Genomic DNA, 19396 nt, shown 5'->3' on the forward strand with positions numbered 1-19396 from the left:
CAAAAAAGCCCCATTCTGAAGAGCAGGTTTCCATGGATACAAGGGGATGATGAGCCAGAAAAACCCCAGCATGGGCGCAAAACATAATAGCTTCATCAAATTTGTTAAATACCCTTGCCTTCCAAATTAGTAAAAAAAAGTTCACATGTGTACTGGTGTGACAATATGACACTATACGGTGCACCTAATTTAAGCACACCGTGTTCTTTCTAAACTGCACTGTACAATATATATGCTTCTAAATTAGACAACAACATGATCTCAGTGAAGGGATAATATAGTCTGCTTGCTAGTTGTGCCTTGCAATTGCCACATCCCCATATAAAAAATTATGCAGCAAAGAGGGAGATGGGAGTCTCATGTTTGCCTCATAATTTGACTATCTATGAAACGTAAATTCTTCAAAGACTGAGAATGAAGTAATTCACAAATAAATAAGACTTGAATCAATTTTAAGTAAACACATCTTGGGCAAAACCAATAGAAGTCAAGATATTGATCAAGATTTGGTCATGCAAATCAACACCATGCATTCATATACAATTGTAATTCTATTTATTTGTATACAAACCCTATAATTCTTCTTTCTGAATATTCTTTCCTTTTGTTCCCTAATGGTGAAGTAATGTTGAAGAAAGTTCTTCTTGAAAAAACACAGTGCGTTCCAGCTACTTGAAGCAGAGGGGCCTTGCTCAACAAAATTTCCCAAGAAGTCAAATGCCTGCAATGATTTAAATTTTTTATTAGAATTAGCCCATGCTTAACAAAGTAATTTATCATTTATCTAAATAATAATGTGCAAGATCCAGCATCAAGCCAGAGGGCTGCCCCATCTCCTTTCCCTGAAGCCCTCCAATCTGCTCCAGAGGGTTCTCCAGAATTTCTGGAGCTGAAGGCTTATGGGGAGAAGAGGAAGGGCAAGTCCCATTTGGCAAGTTGAAGGCTGTTGCACAAGCAGGACGTCGCAGTTGGATCTCGCTCATTAAATCAAAATGTAACACAAGGACAATCATAGCTTGCAAGCTGTTCAGGATTAGGCTAACTTTTTAGGACAACCTAAATATATCTCAGTCATGAGAAAGAACCTGGCAACAGTACAATACAAAGGCCATCCACCCCATCAGACTTGGCTCCAAGTCAGTCTGAGGCCACGTTACACTATGCTCATCTGTTTGAACTGCCCTATAGCATCTCTAATACTTTGTCCCTTTCTGCTATAAAAACAGTAAAATGAGCTTGAACCACACATCCTTGAAAACAGTAATTCTTGTTCTTGCACAGGCAGGGATTTTGTTCAAGCTAAAAGTAGTAATCACATGCTCCTCTGTACCAAAACGTTTTCTCACCCCTCTTAGCACACCAAGAAGAGCAATCTTGCATAGGAGTCTTCTAACATCTTCTGTGACAAACTTGCTGGTAATGGTCAGGGGAAATTTCTCCCTACCCCTGAGGGTCCCACATGCCACAGATCTGCACTGGTACAAATGTTGCTGGCTTTGAATGAAAGCATCTAGATTTTCAAAACTTAACCCTGGTGGCAAAAGCAATTCCACACTAATGTCAACACTGCTTGAAATACCAACATTTCTCCATAAATGAAGCCCCCCCCCCACATCTAAATTCTTACCCCCAAAGTAATAGTGCTGGCAATATATGTGAAAGACCCTGAAAGGCAGTCACTTAAATAATTTTCTTGCATAATTTTCTTACATAATTTAGTATTGCCATATACTCTCTGGAAGTCCAGAAGCAAGATACAATAGTGATGACCATTTTGTATAGTGGTCCTTCAGTATCCAGAATTCATATTCCCTCTCTAAACACAGTGGTTCGTGTTAGCTATCATAGCTGATAACTGCTGTATCATAAATTTGTTTTAACTTACAGTCATATGCACAAGCTTCTGAGAAAATCAGGAAAAATAGGACGCCTTTTTCTGATCTCAAAATCCCTCAGTGTTGTGTCCAGAACAAAAACATTAGTGCAGATATTTTAATATATGCACTCAAGCATGTGCTAATAACTCTTTTTATGTTGGGATTTCAATTAAGACATCTTCTACTTAGCTTGATGGCAAAATAACCACTTCCTTTAGCAGGACCAATTATTTTAACTTGCAAACTAAACACTGAAGCTTCTACTGTGTGCAGGATTTTTCTTTTTCATTTTGATCTAGCAAACTCTGCCCAGATCTTTGATATTTCACTTAACTGCTAACAATATTCTTTGGGAAACAACACTGGATGCAAAATTAATCAGAACATTAGGCTTCAGCACTGGTTTCAATGGAAACAGCTTTCCCCGCTTAGAGCAAATAAAGAAACTGAGAGATCACTTTGAGCTCTCAGAGGTTTTACATTATGTCACTTATGATGTCAGGTGTGGCGTAAGTGGATGTGGTTGGAGGGAAACAGCCTTATGGGTCAAACTGGGACCCCTAACAGACAAAGCTTGGTCTGCAGACCAGAGGTCCCTCAATCCTACTATTTTATTATTTATTAAATTTCTATACCATCCTTCATTAGAGGATCAATGTTCACATATGTAAAGTTATGAGTTGAGATGTCAAAGTGTGTATGTTTGGGGGGCGGTAATTTAGCTTAGTGGCTGGGAATCCTCTATGTATCAAGGGAAAGCTGTGAAGCTTTTCACAGTACTGTATGTCCTCATCAAAACCTCAAATGTATAGCTTCAGCTATAAAACTAGATTACAATTACAACATTAGAATTGAACAGGCACAAGGATGAGAAGTTAGAAATGAATTTGACCTTTCCCAGCTGATCTCCTTGATCAAAAAGGTAATCTATGAATCACAGAACTAAAATTATCAATGTTTCAAAGTGCTGTTTATTCTTCTTCTGCCTTGGGTCTCTGAACAAAGGCAAGTATTGCATGCACCAAAATGAATAGAAATGGGAGACAGGCACTGCAGGGGAAGCTTAGAGACAATAGCTAGCGTACTGTTGTACCAATTTCAAAGGAATACTTTTTTGTGGGCAACACTGATGTGGTGACTCTAGGTTTTCATAAACCAGCTATTCAAGACAAAGTGAAGACTAAAGTTCAAATGCAAAGGCTTTAATACCTCAAAAGAAATCAATTTAGAAAGCACCATGATACAGACTGTTGTAGTTATATAACATTTTTTGAAGGGCAACTAATTTTAACTTCTTAAATAAGTATGTTAAGCAATGCCATAACTACAGGGGGGATAGCAGAGGGTTTTGTCCTGGGTGAAGCCTCCAGAGGACTCCCAATCTGTGTGTGTACGCAAATGCACGTGTGTGTGGGGGTGCCAAACTGGGTCTTTAACCCAGGTGAAATAAAGTTTAGTTTCGCCCCTGTGTTTACTGCAGCAACAGGCACATTCTTTCAAAGTATTTTCTATTTAATCAGCAAACCATAGAATAAAAACCTTGCGGTTAGAGAGATTGTCAGTATCAACCAAATGTTACTAGACTCCAAATCTCAACATGCCCAATCAGGAATGCTGGGAGTTGTAGTCCAACAACACCTGGGAACCCCAAGGTTGAACAACACCAAGTTAGAAGATACAACGATTAATTGACAGATATTAATTGACAGGGTGATTAATTGGGGGGTGGGTTCTGGCTAGTGATGCAGGGTGGGTAATTTTCTAGCGGGGGGAATATTTCATCATTTTGTTAGCAACAATAAATGGATGCTAGTTACAAGTAATTATTAGGCAATTTTAGTAGCTGCAGGGTTTTTAACTTTCTTTACTAAATACAACAAACATGCTAAATTAGATCACTCAAGGGCATCAGAAAATTTTCTGATGCATATAATTCAATGCAACTTTACCCTAATTTGCATAGGGTGTTACAGGTAGGTAGCTGTGTTGGTCTGCTGTAGTCAAAACAAAATAAAAATTTTCCTTCCAGTAGCACCTTAGAGACCAACCAAGTTTGTTATCGGTATGAGCTTTCGTGTGGTATCTGAAGAAGTGTGCATGCACACGAAAGCTCATACCAATAACAAACTTAGTTGGTCTCTAAGGTGCTGCTGGAAGGAAATTTTTTATTTTGTTTTGCATAGGGTGCTTTGCATCAGAAAATTTTCATAGGAAAAGTTAGTCTAATTTGCAGAATACAATTCTCAAAACAACAACCAAAAAAACCAACCCATATCACTGGTTCTATTATAAAGACATCAAGAATCTATTTTCCAAGTTGAATATTCTGTATGTGGGGCGTGGAAACAGGGGCAGGGTCTCTGCTATCAGTAGTTACATTTTACCCTTGCCAAAAAACCCAGGGATTTGGAACATCCAAAGGGTGGAAAGGGCCAAGGGCTGTACAATCATGCAGCACATGGCAGCTCATAGCAGTGCAAAGGCATTAGGTTCTTAGTGGAGTCTGGGAGTTGGAAAGGAATAAAGGCAGGCGAAAGTGAGTAGAAATGTGCTAAGACGATGAACAATCTCTGATGATCCAAGCTCAGACAACAGGTACCAAAGAGCAAAGGGTCTTTGCAGGAGGAAAAGACTATCCTTTTACCTCTGAAAGGCAAAAGGACTCAGTTTACAGTGCATGCATTGTATTGTTTCTTTACACAACAATGTTTTTTGTTAGCGGCTTTGGATACTAATGGGGAAGTCGAAGAAAAACATTAATGATGGGAGGCTGCAATCCTGTATTTGCTTACCCTGGAGTAAATCTTCTCAAGCTCAATGGGACTTACTTCCATAGGACTGCACTGTGAATAAAAGCCATAGGACAACATATCCTTTTCTTGCAGTCAGCAGCGTTTTGCAAACAAGATGCCACAGAAACACTCCAGACGAGCGTAACAGGCAAAGCGTTTCCGAGAATTGTCTCCTAATGTTAATGAACTCCAGGCGGGTAGACAGGAGAGTCTCATAGTGAAAGTATGTCACTATTACATCCCCCCGCCCCTTAATATGAGTAGTTACAACAACAATGCACATTTAATTCCATATAATATATAGATGTTTAACAGGTGTGGGGCTCTTTTAAGCGAAATATTTCCACTTTGCTCCCTTCATTTCCTAGAGCAAATTAAAGGTGACTTCCTACAACTCATCTTGCTCCTCTGGGCTTTTTGTTTCATTTTGTTTGGTTGCGACCAGCTTTGTCCTGTGCTTTGTCTTCCATGGCAGAGGACAAAGTTAGACAGCATCTTAAAAAGCAGAGACATCACCTTGCCAACAAAGGTCCGTATAGTTAAAGCTATGGTTTTCCCAGTAGTGATGTATGGAAGTGAGAGCTGGAACATAAAGAAGGCTGATCGCCGAAGAATTGATGCTTTTGAATTATGGTGCTGGAGGAGACTCTTGAGAGTCCCATGGACTGCATAAAGATCAAACCTCTCCATTCTTAAGGAAATCAGCCCTGAGTGCTCACTGGAAGGACAGATCCTGAAGCTGAGACTCCAATACTTTGGCCACCTCGTGAGAAGAGAAGACTCCCTGGAAAAGACCCTGATGTTGGGAAAGATGGAGGGCTCAAGGAGAAGGGGACGGCAGAGGACGAGATGCTGGGACAGTGTTCTCAAAGCTACCAGCAAGAGTTTGACTAAACTGCGGGAGGCAGGGGAAGACAGGAGGGCCTGGCGTGCTCCTCTGGTCCATGGGGTCACGAAGAGCCGGACACGACTAAATGACTAAACAACAACAACAGGAGGAGTGGGGGGGGGACGAACCCAATTCTCCAGGTACCCAAGCCTTGGCCCCTTTCCACTCCTCCCCATAGCACAGAGCGTGAAAGCAAGCGCGAACGCCACCTGTTGAACTTCTGCCTGTCACGCTGAGGGAAGAAGAGGCGGGGAAAGGGGAAACCAGACCAAGGGCAGGGAGCCACCCTCGGGGGTGGGGGTGGGGGGGTGAGGTGACCTCCCTCGCCTGTCTGAAAAAGCTCCCCGGAGAGGCCGGGCTGCGAAGGGTGAAGCTCCCCGCACCCCTCGCCTCCCCACAGCTGGCCTTTTCGGGGTCTGAGGGAACTATTTCTCCCCCCCCCACCTCAGAGAGCGGTGGGCGGAGCTTCTCACGACCCCGCCTTTCATACCTGAGAGCGGCTCTCCGCGGAGTCAAGGCCAGCCGCGCGGCGAGCGCCTTCCCAACGGCCCGGCCGCTCCGCGCCATAGTCGACCCTCCACCGCCGCCGCCGCTTAGGTCTCCCTCACGGCCCCCATCCCAACCCTTCCTCCACTCCGGAGACACCCGCCCTCCCGGCGGCTTGTCAACTCCTGGGCCCCGCCTCTTGCCCCGCCCCTCTCGTAGGCCGGACCAATCGGTCCCGAGCTGCCCCCAGCTCTCAGCCAGTCAGCGGAGCGCTCGCCACGCGCTGCCCTCCCCCCTCTCTTGACGCGCCCCTTCTCCTTCGCGGACGCCTCACCCCGCCCACCCTCTTCCTCCCACCCCCGCCTCCCCAAAGGCACGTGATTTGCCGAGCTCGCGCAAGGCCGTCGACAGGCTCGCGGGGCCGCGCGCGGTCACAAGGCCTTTGCCGCCGGGCGGGCGCTTGGGTTACATAAGGGCCTTTTAAGCCCGTGGAAAGTTAAAATTAGCAGGCGATTGGTTGGCGGGGGTGCCTGTCACTCCGCTCTGTTACTCCGCGGCGCCGCGCGAAGCCGCCAGTCATAGTTGGGTGTGGGAAGACGTCGGAGCTGTCTTCCCTCCCTCTGCCAAAAATGTTCTCTCTCTTTCTTATATATTATATAAAATATAATAACACACACACACACATATATATGTTATAAAATATATATTATATACGGTATATTTAACGGCCCCCTGTATGTTTACAGGGGTGGAGAGATAAAATATACATGTACACATAAGAGACACACACGCACAAACAAACGTGAAATGGAGATATTATCGATCTCCCCCCCTCCCTTAAATAAACAGGCAAAAGTTCATATTCAAGTTGTATGGCTTGTCCTTGCTCTCAGTTTTCCCAACACACAACCATCTGAAGTTGTTTCAGACTCAGGCGCTGCTCATGGCATCTCTTGGCCCCCAATCAATAAAACTAGTAAACCCTCCCAACTTCTGAGTGTCCCTATTTTCCAGAGACAGTCCCGGAATTACAGAAGCAGTCCCGGTTTCTAATTGGTTCCGCTTTTTCCTTAGGACGTCCCTATTTTGATCAGAGAAATGTTGGAGTGTATGGAGTTATGCGATCCCCTGCCCCAGCCAAGGAGATAAGTCACTATACAGCCTTTAGAAGTCATCTGAAGGCAGCCCTGTACAGTGGTACCTGGGGTTAAGAACTTAATTCGTTCTGGAGGTCCGTTCTTAACCTGAAACTGTTCTTAACCTGAAGCACCACTTTAGCTAATGGGGCCTCCCACTGCCACCACATTTCTGTTCTCATCCTGAAGCAAAGTTCTTAACCCAAGGTGCTATTTCTGGGTTAGCGGAGACTGTAACCTGAAGCGTCTGTAACCACTGTATAGGGAAACTTTTTTTAAAAAAAAAAAGTTTAAATGTTTTATTATGTTTTCGTGTATGTTATAATGGAACAGGACATCTCTATTTACATCAGAGAGAAAAGCTGGGAGGGTATGGACTAGACCAGGCACCCCCAAACTCAGCCCTCCAGATGTTTTGGGACTACAACTCCCATCATCCCTAGCTAACAGGACCAGTGGTCAAGGATAATGGGAATTGTAGTCCTGAAACATCTGGAGGGCCGAGTTTGGGGATGCCTGGACTAGACATTTGCCTGGGTGGGGTATGTGTGTGTTGAACCCAGGCCTTGGTTCCTACCAAACCTAAAACATTGCATGTGTTTGCCAGGGGCAGCCACATTTTGCCTTTTCAGAGGAGTAAAGCAAGCCGTTTCGTAGAATCACAGAATCCAAAGAGGTGGAAGGGACCCTGAGGGTCATCTAGTCCAACCCCCAGTCATGTGTGTGCCCTCCCAGTTCCATCACAGCCAGGGGCCCCAAACAGCTGCATCCCTCCTGCCCAGGGAAATGGCTCCTGACCCCTGCCCAGCACCATCCCCCATCCCCAGATGCCCTCTGCTTGCAGAGCCCAGGGACCCGAGTTCTGATCCTGGGCCACGGTGGCTGGCTGGCCTACAACTACAACTGTCAGTAAGTAAAGCTGCTCCTACTGAAAATGTGGAAAATGCAAAAACAAACAAATAAATAAAATTATTTATTAAATTTGTACACTGTACTGCCCTTCATCTGAAGATCGCTGGGTGATTTGCACATACAGTAAATCCGCAATGTTAGTGAAAGTTATGTTCTAGGCATCACATCTAAAGCCGAAAGCACATATATGGTTCAAAGTCTCCCCCCCCCCATATGCCTGTTCCTTTTCTGCCTCCGTATTTATTTTTTCAAAAGTTTGCCAAGCACGTAAAGCTCAGTGTGCAGAAGCTAAATGCACATATGTTGCGGGCTTATCAAATGTTCTGCACAAGACAAGAAGAATGGCAGTGCAAGAATGGGGAATAGAAGAAACAGCTTCTTACACTTACAATTTCCTCTTAACTCCTATCTTTCTCTAAAACTGGTAACTTAAAAGCCCAGGCTCACAAAAGAAGCAAGCTCTCACTTAACAATATGTTAGTGAAATAAGAATAAAAAATGGGGTCCCTTCAAGCTTCTTAAGGAAGACTGGACCTTCGGAGAGAGCGTACCTTTTAAGGCTCAAACCGGTCGAGAAATGAACAGAGACCAGACCAGGATATACAAAAGCAAAGTGGCTATAAGCCTGATCTTTATTAAAGCTGTTCTTTATTAAAACGGAGTGCTCCCCCCACACGCAAGAGAGAGGAGGACCCAGGACAAAGGTGTGCAAGCCCTTATATAGACTTTGAAATTGCCCACCCTGTAACTCAAGAGCACCCCCCCAGATACATCATACCTACATCACAGAAGAGGCGGTCTACAGCAGAAAACCTGTATGTCAGGTTACCTGAGAATGATAACTGATTACATTATTTTGGCAGTCTGGAGATTCCTTTGTAATGGTACTCAGTTCCTGAGTCCAGGTCACAGGCTCGCCCTATTCATATCTTAAATGTGCCCTTAAGACAGGATTTGTGAAAGAGACAATGGGGAGATTTCCCATTTCCTTTGACCTTGCAGAGAAATATTTGAGGTTCTTCTGGGGAGAGAGAAAATGGTTTCAGGACTTTTCTGTGGGTTTCAGACATGTGGTTTACATATTTGCATGTGTTTGCTTGGTACATTTGTGAACATCTATTATATTATATAAGACCTTAAAAGTCTTGTAACAAGACCTATTATATCATTTAAGTCTAATTTAGCCCTAGGCCTGATTGGTTCTTTCAAGTGGTTACATATCTTTAATATTAGAATATTTATTCAAATAGTCTTTAAATTTCTTCCAATCTTCTTGGTAGTCCTCTTCTTTCTGGACTTAAATGTATAAATAAGTAAATGTACAATACGAAAGGTAAAGAAATTGGAATATGACTGTAATGTTGTTTTATGAAATAATGATATTGGAAACTGCTACATTCAAATTAAGAGGAAATTCAGATGGAGGAGATTAGAGGAAGTCAACTAAAATGTTTATGAAAATGGATTTTAATCAATTAATTGAGTTTCTTTTTTCTCTCTTTAGGTATGTTAAGTTTGTTGTTCTTTTTTCCTTTTCACTTCTTTATTGTGTTGCTGTGTTGTTGCATATACTCTTATTTGTTATGTCTATTGAAAATTAATAAATATTATTGTGAAAAAGACCTATTATATCAAAGGCAGTAGGAATAATTACTCAACCCTGCCTGTTTCATGCGCAGAGGATTCTAAATGAATTATCTGCTATAAGATCACACTCTTCATCCCCCAAGCAAAGTCTGATTCAGTCACATTTCTTGCCTCAACATACTTTGCTGAAGGGAAACAAAACCAGGATGGGGCTATACTATAGAACTAATAGAATAATTAACAGCACACTGTAAATAATGAAACTCACTGAGATGGGTGTAAGCCAACTTAAAAGTCTGTTTCAATAGCCTTAGGCAGAATTAAGCCATTATGGTGAAAACTTCAGCTGTGTTTCTAAGTTTCAAGGAGAAATCCTGACTCCAGATGACCTTCAGGTAATTCAGGACTGGCAAATCTCCCACCCTAAGCAAAGGAAAGAGCATTTACCATTTTTAAAGGAAGAGTTCTGCAACATCCGTTTCAAAAAGTTTCCGCCAGGCAGAGGCTAATCTTCCAGATATCTGTTCTATGTTTAGAAATGCGAGTGGCTAATTTAGGCACTGCATTAATTAGATTCTTATTTCACAAGCTGGAGCACTTAAGAAAGTGTGGGATGCAGTCCTGTATGATTTTTCCCCCCTTGGGGAATATATTATCATTAACGGGCATTAGAACCAAATTCTGCAAATTTCTGGAATTAGTTTATTTAGCTGTCCCCCCTTCCCTGGCAAACATCTGAAGAGACTACATTCAAAACAATGTAAACGTTTATTATAAAAATAATTATTTATATAAACAACAAACATTTGTTCAAATATCTAGAATACAGTGAAGATCCTTTTGGGTGGTAAGTCAACTAACTCATACCCATAATGTACCTACTGAAATAAAGTCTTATTGATTTAAATGGGCCTGCTCTGAATTTTAAAAGCATTGAATGTCGCTTTTTATTTTTAGACTGCTTTCACAACTGTATATTGCTATATATATACAGTATATATATTCTTAGATGAGTCAATTAAAAATGTCAGTTCCTAAAACTGTAATGTTAATGGACACAGATGTCTTTTCCCACTCTATGTATTAATCATTATCCTTTTAGTGTAAAGTAGAGCTGCAGTTTTCATGAGGATTTTTTTAAAAAAATGTCAGCAAAGAAGGTTTATATCTGTTATCGTCTGTCTTAATACACCACACTCCCAAAGAATGAAATACATGCTAATAATAATGCAAACATAACCAAAAGCTATATATCTTTTTCAAAAGCCTCTTGCAAATTTGAATTCTAAACCTAATAATTTATCTTGTCATACAGATACATTTTGTTTTGCCATTTATATCCAGATTTTAGAAAAGTTCATTCAAAAGCTCTCCAGAAAACTTAGGTCTCAGTAAGTAAGCTTTAGTTTGCATTTAAAGCTGGCAGTCTAACAATTATGTTCAACATAAGAAGCTTGTAATCAGTATGTTTACGTATTTTTAAAACAGTCAAGCTACAAGTTGACTCCATTTTCTTCTCTAGCCCTCTAATCATGTATGCATTCACTGCTCAGTTCCTGCCATTTGTCAAATATTCATGCAATAGCCAGCTCATTTTGGTATGGGTTTTAATTTGTGTGTTACCAGAAGATACTGTTGTCTAGAAATAGACACCTGAAGATTTGATGTTTGCACTAAACTGAAGTTGTTGCCCGCTTCCAATCCTGCTCATTCCCAATATTTACTGTAGGTTACTGTATTCTGAAAGAACAGTATTATTCCGAAAGCAAATTTAAAACTCTACTAAACTCACACTGGTAAGGTAAAGGTAAAGGTACCCCTGCCCGAACGGGCCAGTCTTGACAGACTCTGGGGTTTGTGCGCCCATCTCACATCTATTGGCCGGGGGCCAGCGCTGTCCGGGGACACTTCCGGGTCACGTGGCCAGCGTGACAACGCTGCTCTGGCGAGCCAGAGCCGCACACGGAACGCCGTTTACCTTCCCGCTGGTAAGCGGTACCTATTTATCTACTTGCCCCCGGGGGTGCTTTCGAACTGCTAGGTGGGCAGGCGCTGGGACCGAGCAGCGGGAGCGCACCCCGCCGCGGGGATTCGAACCGCCGACCTTTCGATCGGCAAGCCCTAGGCGTTGAGGCTTTAGCCCACAGCGCCACCCGCGTCCCTAAACTCACACTGAGCTACTATTAAATCCTTGCTCGATACAACTTTGGAGTCACTTATCAATATTTTTATTAAAATATCCTACTGACTTCAGAGGAGTAAATTAAGCAAACGTAAGCAAACTAAGTTTAATATACTAATTTCAGGGTTTGTTTCTCATCAGTGAATTGGTTTTCCTATTTTAGTTCTCAACAGTAGATGATGCAAACATGTTGGCTAGGATGTAAAGAAATGTAAACCTAGTTCTGTGTTCTCAGACACCCAACAAAACCAAACTGCTTTTGAAACTGAAAGGTGTTTCAAAAGCGGTGTATGTGATATAGTGTGACAGTCAGCTGATTAAAGGGAAAGGAAGAGTAGATTTCACTGAGCTGACTCAAGCCTTCTACATGAATCTCAGCAGCTCTATAAATTCCAGTCCCTGCTTCAGCATTTTTACATGCAAGACTGCACAAAAAATATTGTCGCCAGGTAGTATAGTCTGATTTTAAGCTATTTTTAAGAATGCAGAACCATTTTTAAAAGACAGAAGAGAGTAACATGAAATAACAGATTTTAAGAACTTGAGATCTCTCGCAGTCACACTAGCTGCGAGCACCTGGAAGCCTGCAGCAGAGGCAAAATACAAGGCATATTCAAAACTACATATTTAATCAATAGTATATTCTGCAGTAAAAGGCAGCATGTTTCAGATAAAACACAGAATTTAAAAACCAGTGGAAATGACACTAAAAACAGTGAATTCACTAGTAAGAGAATGTCAGAAAGGCAAATAGTCACTCAGTGCTCTTCTAAGAATGCAATTTTAAAAATCTTGGCTTTTTCTTCTTCAAAAAATATCATCGTAGCCTTCTATAGCATCCTTGCTATTAGCAACAGCATAAAATTCACTACTGAACAAAGAAACCATCTCTTTGGATGGCTGAAACTGGCTGCAGCAAATCTTATTTCTGTGCATGTAAGCTCTGATCCTTAGAATATTTTCTAGCAGGCTGTCCCGCGGCCTGTTCTTCAGCTTGTGCTTTATCAGATTCATTTGTGAAACCGTACACTCCACGGCTGCACTGCTGAAGGGCAGGGTGAGAAGTGCAAGGGCAAATAACCCTAGCTCGACAAAATCCTTATCTCCCACCTCATCTGTATGTTTTACAACCTCTACCCAGAATTGTTCTATCTGGCTATCTTCTGTGTTTGTCCAAGAAACTGTATCCAGATTCCTCCACTGTTGCTCCAATTGCAAGCGATCCCCTCTGTACAATGACAAAAACGACAAAGCTGAAAATGAAGGTCTTAGGGGACTCAGAACAACTGAAGGGTTTAGAGCGGTGAGCGATTCAAGATGATCCACATTTGGGGGCAGGCGAAGCTTTATTTGGTTTGCAAGCTCAAAAACACAATCCCGACACGTCGTTTGAATGGCACCTCTAATCTGGCAAGAGATTTTGGCTTCTGATAATTCCGAGAGGAACACTTGCCCAAGATTAACTTCGGAGAGGGCCAGGTAGTTTTGCTTGCTTCTAATGTCATAGTTCATTATGGATGACCATGTTGGAAAGGCAGAAGGCTTCACAACTCTCTGTAACAGAGTCTTGTAGAACATCACTAACTCAGTAATCAGTTTAACTGGATTAGCAGTTTCCAAAAGAAATAACTTACTGAGCCTGTTTGCTTCCTGGACAACAGGCTGCAGAAAAACCAGGTAAAGTCTGTTAAGAGGCTCAGAGTACATTTGATAGAGCAGCTCAGCACTGTAGTCCTTTTCAGTGTCTTTTACAGACTGAAAATGCAACTTCAGAGTATCATACAGGCTAAGTATTCTATTAATGCAAGGGCTAATGGACAGCCATCGCGTGTCGGTAACTTGCAGCACCTTCAGGGCAACCTCTCCGACGTTGATTGCAGCGTACAGTTCAGCGTACCGTTTCTGGTGAAACGTGTTTTGAGAAAACCACAAGTAGGTCTGCGCAACCATATATTCTAGGCTCAGGGGAAGCACATCGATCGCTCTCGATAAGCACAGATAAATGGAGTGGCATGTGCACTTAATGAAAACACCGCAAGGATTGAGTTCACAAAACTTTTTGAGCAGCGAATTTTTATGACCACATATACTTGCGCTGACCCCATCGGCACCGATTCCAACACACTTCTTTATGTTGAGCTTATTTTCGTTTAGGAATGATAAGAGAGCCTCTGTGATTAGATCAGTGTCATTGAAAGTAATTAACCCTACAAAGGAGGATACAATGCATTTCAGCTTGTTGCTGAAGTATCGCACCATCAAGCAAAGTTGCTTCTGCGAAGATGCGTCAGAACTTTCGTCAATGATCAAGGAGTAGTGTCCGTTGCCGATATCCCGAAGCAGCTCCTTGTGGACTGTAGGACCTATGATATCTCTTATAATTGTAGAGCACTTTGTCCTATGAAGGCTTATGTCTTTCTCGGCCATTCCACCAATAATACATCCCAGGTGATCAACAGTAAAAATGCTCATATGGCAAGCTATGTGTGTGGCTAATTTCAGAGCACACACATTTATGGAATCATTCATTTCCATATGCTTGAATTCATCGAATGTGTCTGGTTTGGCTCCAAATGACATTTCTTTTTCAAGTTGCAACGAATGCCGCTTTTCAAACTCAGAGGAGTGTTTATCCACATGCATTGAAGCCTGTGAGAACAACGCAACGTGCTTCTTATGCTTCTTAGTTTTACTGTGCGACACAAGATCGCTGTGGTGAGCTCTGATTTCACACATGCAGTATCTGCACGCTGCTTTTGACTCATCTCCTGGTACCCTCCGAACCCAGTCTTTTAATCCAGCTTCTCTTTCCCAGTCTCTGCAATACCTTTTACCGTACTTTTCCCACTTTCCAATCTGCTTGCGAGCCATCACGGTAACGTGCTCACCAGCACTCTTTGAAAACAAAGCACTGTTTTCTCTCTGAAAACAAACCAGAAAACATTTTTTTAAATGAAGTTTTAAAGCAAGTTTATTTTTAAAAAATTGCCCTTGTGAAAAAAACACACCACACAGTAAAGATTGGCTTATGCTATAACATTCCCACTAACAAAGGCGGTAGATTTCTGGTCCTGTTAGCTAGGGATGATGGGAGTTGTAGTCCCAAAACAGCTGGGGGGCCAAGTTTGGGGATACCTGATCTAGAGCCTCATTCCCAATGTGCATTCGTGGTGGTGCTTCACAAGATACATAAATAAGTACAAATATGATTAAATGGGACCTGCAACAAAATGTTGCAGTGGAACCTCCCTACCAGAGGTAGGAAAATTTCAAGAAATGATTCCCTCCCTGCCAGCGGTTCCACTCCTCCTGACCTGCACCAGACTGTTTTTCTTTTATGGCTGCCTGTCTACAAACCATGTAGACTTTAATGACATTTTTTTTTTGCTTTTAATTAGCAAAAAAACCCAAAACTTTTCCAAACCTCAGGATCCCCTGAAGCGTTGCTGTTACAAAAAAAGAAAAAGAGGTTGACTGCTGTGTTCAGTGACAATTGCTTTTACCTGAAGAACTCGAGCTCTGGCCAGGTTTGTAGTAGTGGCTTAGAGGCAGTCTTTTCTAGTATTGCTCCTCTTATAGTTTTTTTTTAAAAAAACAACAACAACCCATAAGCACCTGGCATTTCCCTGATCAAGTGAATTTCTCCCTTGGATACCTTTTCATGGCACTATGGAAACAATCCGGACGGGGAGAAAGAGAGAGAATGGTGCCTTTTTCTCTCCAAAGCCTTGATATATAAAAATATATATCTAGAAATCACCCCACTCTACCAGCGCGCTTGATATCCGTCCTGGCCACGAAGGAAGGCAAGCACAGAAACCAAGTGATCTTACAAATTGGGGATCCAAACACATCTCTTTGTAAGCACCTAGGCGACAGTCACCTTTCCACACTCGGGGGATGATGATGCCACGAGGCAAAAGTTATCAGGTTACGCGTATGCATGCATACATTACGAACCCATTCTGCAGCTGCCCGTTTGCAACCCGTGCCAAATCCTCGGGATCGGTTGGTGTTTCTGCAAAGCCCCTTTCGTTCTCTGTCCCCCACCCCTACCCACGGAGCCTCTACGCTCCCCACTTTTAGGACCCCCCCCCCCGACTCCCTTACATCTTAATCCGGCAGGAGAGATCAGAAGCCCTTTTGCAATGCGATTCCTTCCCAGTCGGTTGCAAGCACAGGCGCTTAGCCTCGAGTAGCGTGGAGAAGAAGCCTCTCCATCCCGGAGACAGCAGCTTTCTGCCTTCACCCGTCCATTTCCTCTGCTAGCAACAATCCCGCTTTGGCTAAGACCCAACCAATGGAGACGCTCTCCCGCCTAGCCCAGCCCAGGCTCATCCCTCCGCCAACCGATTTGCAGCTGCTGCTGCTGCGCGCAAAGGAGAGGGAGGCGCAACGCGAAGCTCCATGCGCGCTTTTTGGAGAGCGCATGGCAGGCAGTTGTGGAAGCGACTGGTAGGGTTTCTCCTCGTGGCTGTAGCTGTGAATCCGGTGGAGACTGACCTGCTGTAGTCCACTGGTCCCATCACCTCCTGGCAAATAGAAGGGGAAGAAATGGAGGCAGTGAGAGATTTTACTTTCTTGGGCTCCATGATCACTGCAGATGGTGACAGCAGCCACGAAATTAAAAGACGCCTGCTTCTTGGGAGAAAAGCAATGACAAACCTAGACAGCATCTTAAAAAGTAGAGACATCACCTTGCCAACAAAGGTCCGTGTAGTTAAAGCTATGGTTTTCCCAGTAGTGATGTATGGAAGTGAGAGCTGGACCATAAAGAAAGCTGATCGCCGGAAAATTGATGCTTTTGAATTCTGGTGCTGGAGGAGACTCTTGAGAGTCCCATGGATTGCAAGAAGATCAAACCTCTCCATTCTGAAGGAAATCAGCCCTGAGTGCTCACTGGAAGGACAGATCCTGAAGCTGAGACTCCAATACTTTGGCCACCTCATGAGAAGAGAAGACTCCCTGGAAAAGACCCTGGTGTTGGGAAAGATGGAGGGCACAAGGAGAAGGGGATGACAGAGGACGAGATGGTTGGACAGTGTTCTCAAAGCTACCAGCATGAGTTTGACCAAACTGCAGGAGGCAGTGGAAGACAGGAGTGCCTGGCGTGCTCTGGTCCATGGAGTCACGAAGACTCAGACACGACTAAACAGCAACAAACAACAAAGTCCATGTGGGTGGGTGCAGGGAAGAAGAAACGAGCTGGTTAGAGCAGGGCGATGGCAACACCAAGGTTGCTGGTTTGATCCCCGTTGGGAACAGCTGCATATTCCTGCATTGCACAGCAAACACTCTGGCACCGCGCAGCCGGACCTCCTCAGCACTCTGCTCAGCCTCAGGAACCCATCAGCACAGCAAAGAAAACATTCTTCTTCTTTTGCATATAATTTTTTATTGTTTGCTTTACATAATCTTTTTTCAACAACATCCATCCATCAAAATATACAGTGGTACCTCAGGTTACATACGCTTCAGGTTACATACGTTTCAGGTTACAGACTCTGCTAACCCAGAAATAGTACCTCAGGTTAAGAACTTTGCTTCAGGATGAGAACAGAAATCGTGCCGTGGCAGCAGCGGGAGGCCCCATTAGCTAAAGTGGTGCATCAGGTTAAGAACAGTTTCAGGTTAAGAACAGACCTCAGGAACGAATTACGTAAGTACTTAACCTGAGGTACCACTGTATACTGGTCCTGGATCCTTCCTGTCAATTTGGCTAATTCCACATAGTCTGTCATCGTCGCCTGTCATTCTGCAATGGTAGCAGCAAAGAAAACATTCTGGGCCATAACCTGTCATGGAATTCCACTCAGTATTGATCCAGAGCAGATTCCAGTGTATAAATCAGGACCTCACAGTTTTCCTTCCCTCACCTGTGGTACTGTGGATATTGGCCTTCCTCTTTCTATGCAATTCTTCCTATGAGAAGCATGCTACTCTGGTAGCGGCAGCCCCATTATGGTAGATTCATCAATTAATCTTGCTGGTTAATGCTAAAGAGGATAATTAGAATTGCTTTGTGCAAGGGGAGCAGAACCTGAAGACCTCCATGTCATTGAAATTCTACTCAATATTGATCCAGAGTGGATTCCAATGTATAGTTAGCAGAGTAAAACTTAAACACGTTGCAGGATTCCCAAAAAAATAGACCAGAGGCAATTATATTTCATTCAGCAGAGCTTTACTGCTACTGAAGGCAAATGCACATAATGGTCACAGATCCAATACATTCAGGATTGGCACTGTCCATGAGAAGTCCATTTGCTGCAGACTTAATTTAAACTTACAGTAACTTATAACAAGACTAAACCTTAACACTATATACATGACCCCACACCAGAAGGAAAGAGAGATAGAAAAGAGTGAAACCCAGGGTCCTTCCGGCCTATTTCTAGAGTCAGCATGACCTTGACAGAAGAGATAAGAGAACCAGTTTAAGCCAGCTGTGCTCAGCTTCTCTGAAGGAATAACCCAAACATCATGAGCCTTCTGCTTGTTTCTTTCACGCAGACAAGCTTCCAGAACCCTCTTGAATTAAGTAGAATAGGAAAGATCTCTACACATCAGATCAATATTTTCTGCACCAAGAAATGCAGTTTTTTCTCCAACTTTTATTACATTGCACATATACCAGCCACATTCATTTATTCTTCTTTCCTTTACCTTTCTTTACTTCCCTCTCCTTGCTGTAGGCTTTGGTCACTGCTTCCCATTTTCTGTGTTCTCGTTTTTTAGCTTAGGAATTGTTTCTGCTGCATATAGCATCACTGCCTTACGTGTTGGAAACTGAGGTTGACATGGTTTACCATCTTCTGTCTTCAGCTGAATGAGCACTCTTCCTCTTTACTGTGCATGACGGTTCCACTCCCTGAGATTCATTTTGTTTTCCTCCAAAAGCACATTAAGTCCAACTGCTGCACATACATCTTGAATTTCTGTAGATGTTGGATTTTCAACTGCTTTCTCAAGCAGTATTCCTTTTGGTATTGTCTTCTTGTTATTTACATAGGCAGGATATATGCAGATAAACCGAGACTTATCAGTGGGCAAAGAAGGCACAGCCCAATTCATGGTGTCCGCGCCAGCACAAGAGGGCCGGCCCTTAAAGGCCAGCTCAACAGTAGCCTGGCCGAGCCACAACTGGGTCTGAACTTTTTTTTATTGCCTTCCAAATGTTTCCTGTGTCAACTACTGTTTCCCCCAAAATTGGAGTTTTGCCCACTTTATGGAAGGGTTGTAGTTCAGATTGTTGTTATCCTCATATTGCAGGTATGGAGCAAGGATCACAACAACCTTGTACCTTTACAGCATATTCCGGATGTGTGCAAGTGCTGATGTATACAGATTTATGACAAATCTGAAGCACCTATTTTTGTCTATGAAATCACAGACTCTATATAATCATCAGTTTGTCTGGTGCTTTACAAAGTTCAAGGGGACAAGTGCCTGCCCTGAGGACCTTACAGTCTAAGAATGGGAAACAACAAAGGGGAGGAAATGGAAGCACAGATAAACAGGGAAGCAATATGTGG

At 43.0% G+C, this 19396-nt stretch overlaps 2 protein-coding genes across 2 annotated transcripts in view; both read right to left on the reverse strand.

The window, feature by feature from the left end:
- The window catches only part of COQ10B (coenzyme Q10B), a 16052-nt gene extending 9843 nt beyond the window's left edge, over positions 1-6209 (reverse strand). The window contains exons 1-2 of the mRNA XM_082209913.1: positions 6049-6209; positions 572-721 (exon numbers count right to left, since the gene is read on the reverse strand). Coding sequence (XP_082066039.1) covers positions 572-721; positions 6049-6125 — 227 coding nt within the window. The 5' untranslated portion in view covers positions 6126-6209. The remainder of the gene's footprint in view (positions 1-571; positions 722-6048) is intronic.
- A 5637-nt stretch (positions 6210-11846) lies between these two features.
- LOC309536987 (uncharacterized protein) lies at positions 11847-15854 on the reverse strand. The gene is made up of 2 exons (XM_082231420.1): positions 15822-15854; positions 11847-14783 (listed from the first exon to the last, which is right to left on the reverse strand). Exon 2 carries the CDS (start codon positions 14730-14732, stop codon positions 12669-12671), a length of 2064 nt encoding a protein of 687 aa, XP_082087546.1. The 5' UTR covers positions 14733-14783; positions 15822-15854; the 3' UTR covers positions 11847-12668.
- Between the last annotated feature and the right edge of the window lie 3542 nt (positions 15855-19396).

Source organism: Podarcis vaucheri (assembly GCF_965113315.1).
Source record: "Podarcis vaucheri genome assembly, chromosome: 1".
In the NCBI taxonomy this organism is placed as follows: Eukaryota; Metazoa; Chordata; class Lepidosauria; order Squamata; family Lacertidae; genus Podarcis; species Podarcis vaucheri.

Coding starts and splice junctions, on each gene's coding strand:
- LOC309536987 (XM_082231420.1), bottom strand. CDS start 14,732: ATGGCTCGCAAGCAGATTGGAAAGTGGGAAAAGTACGGTAAAAGGTAT.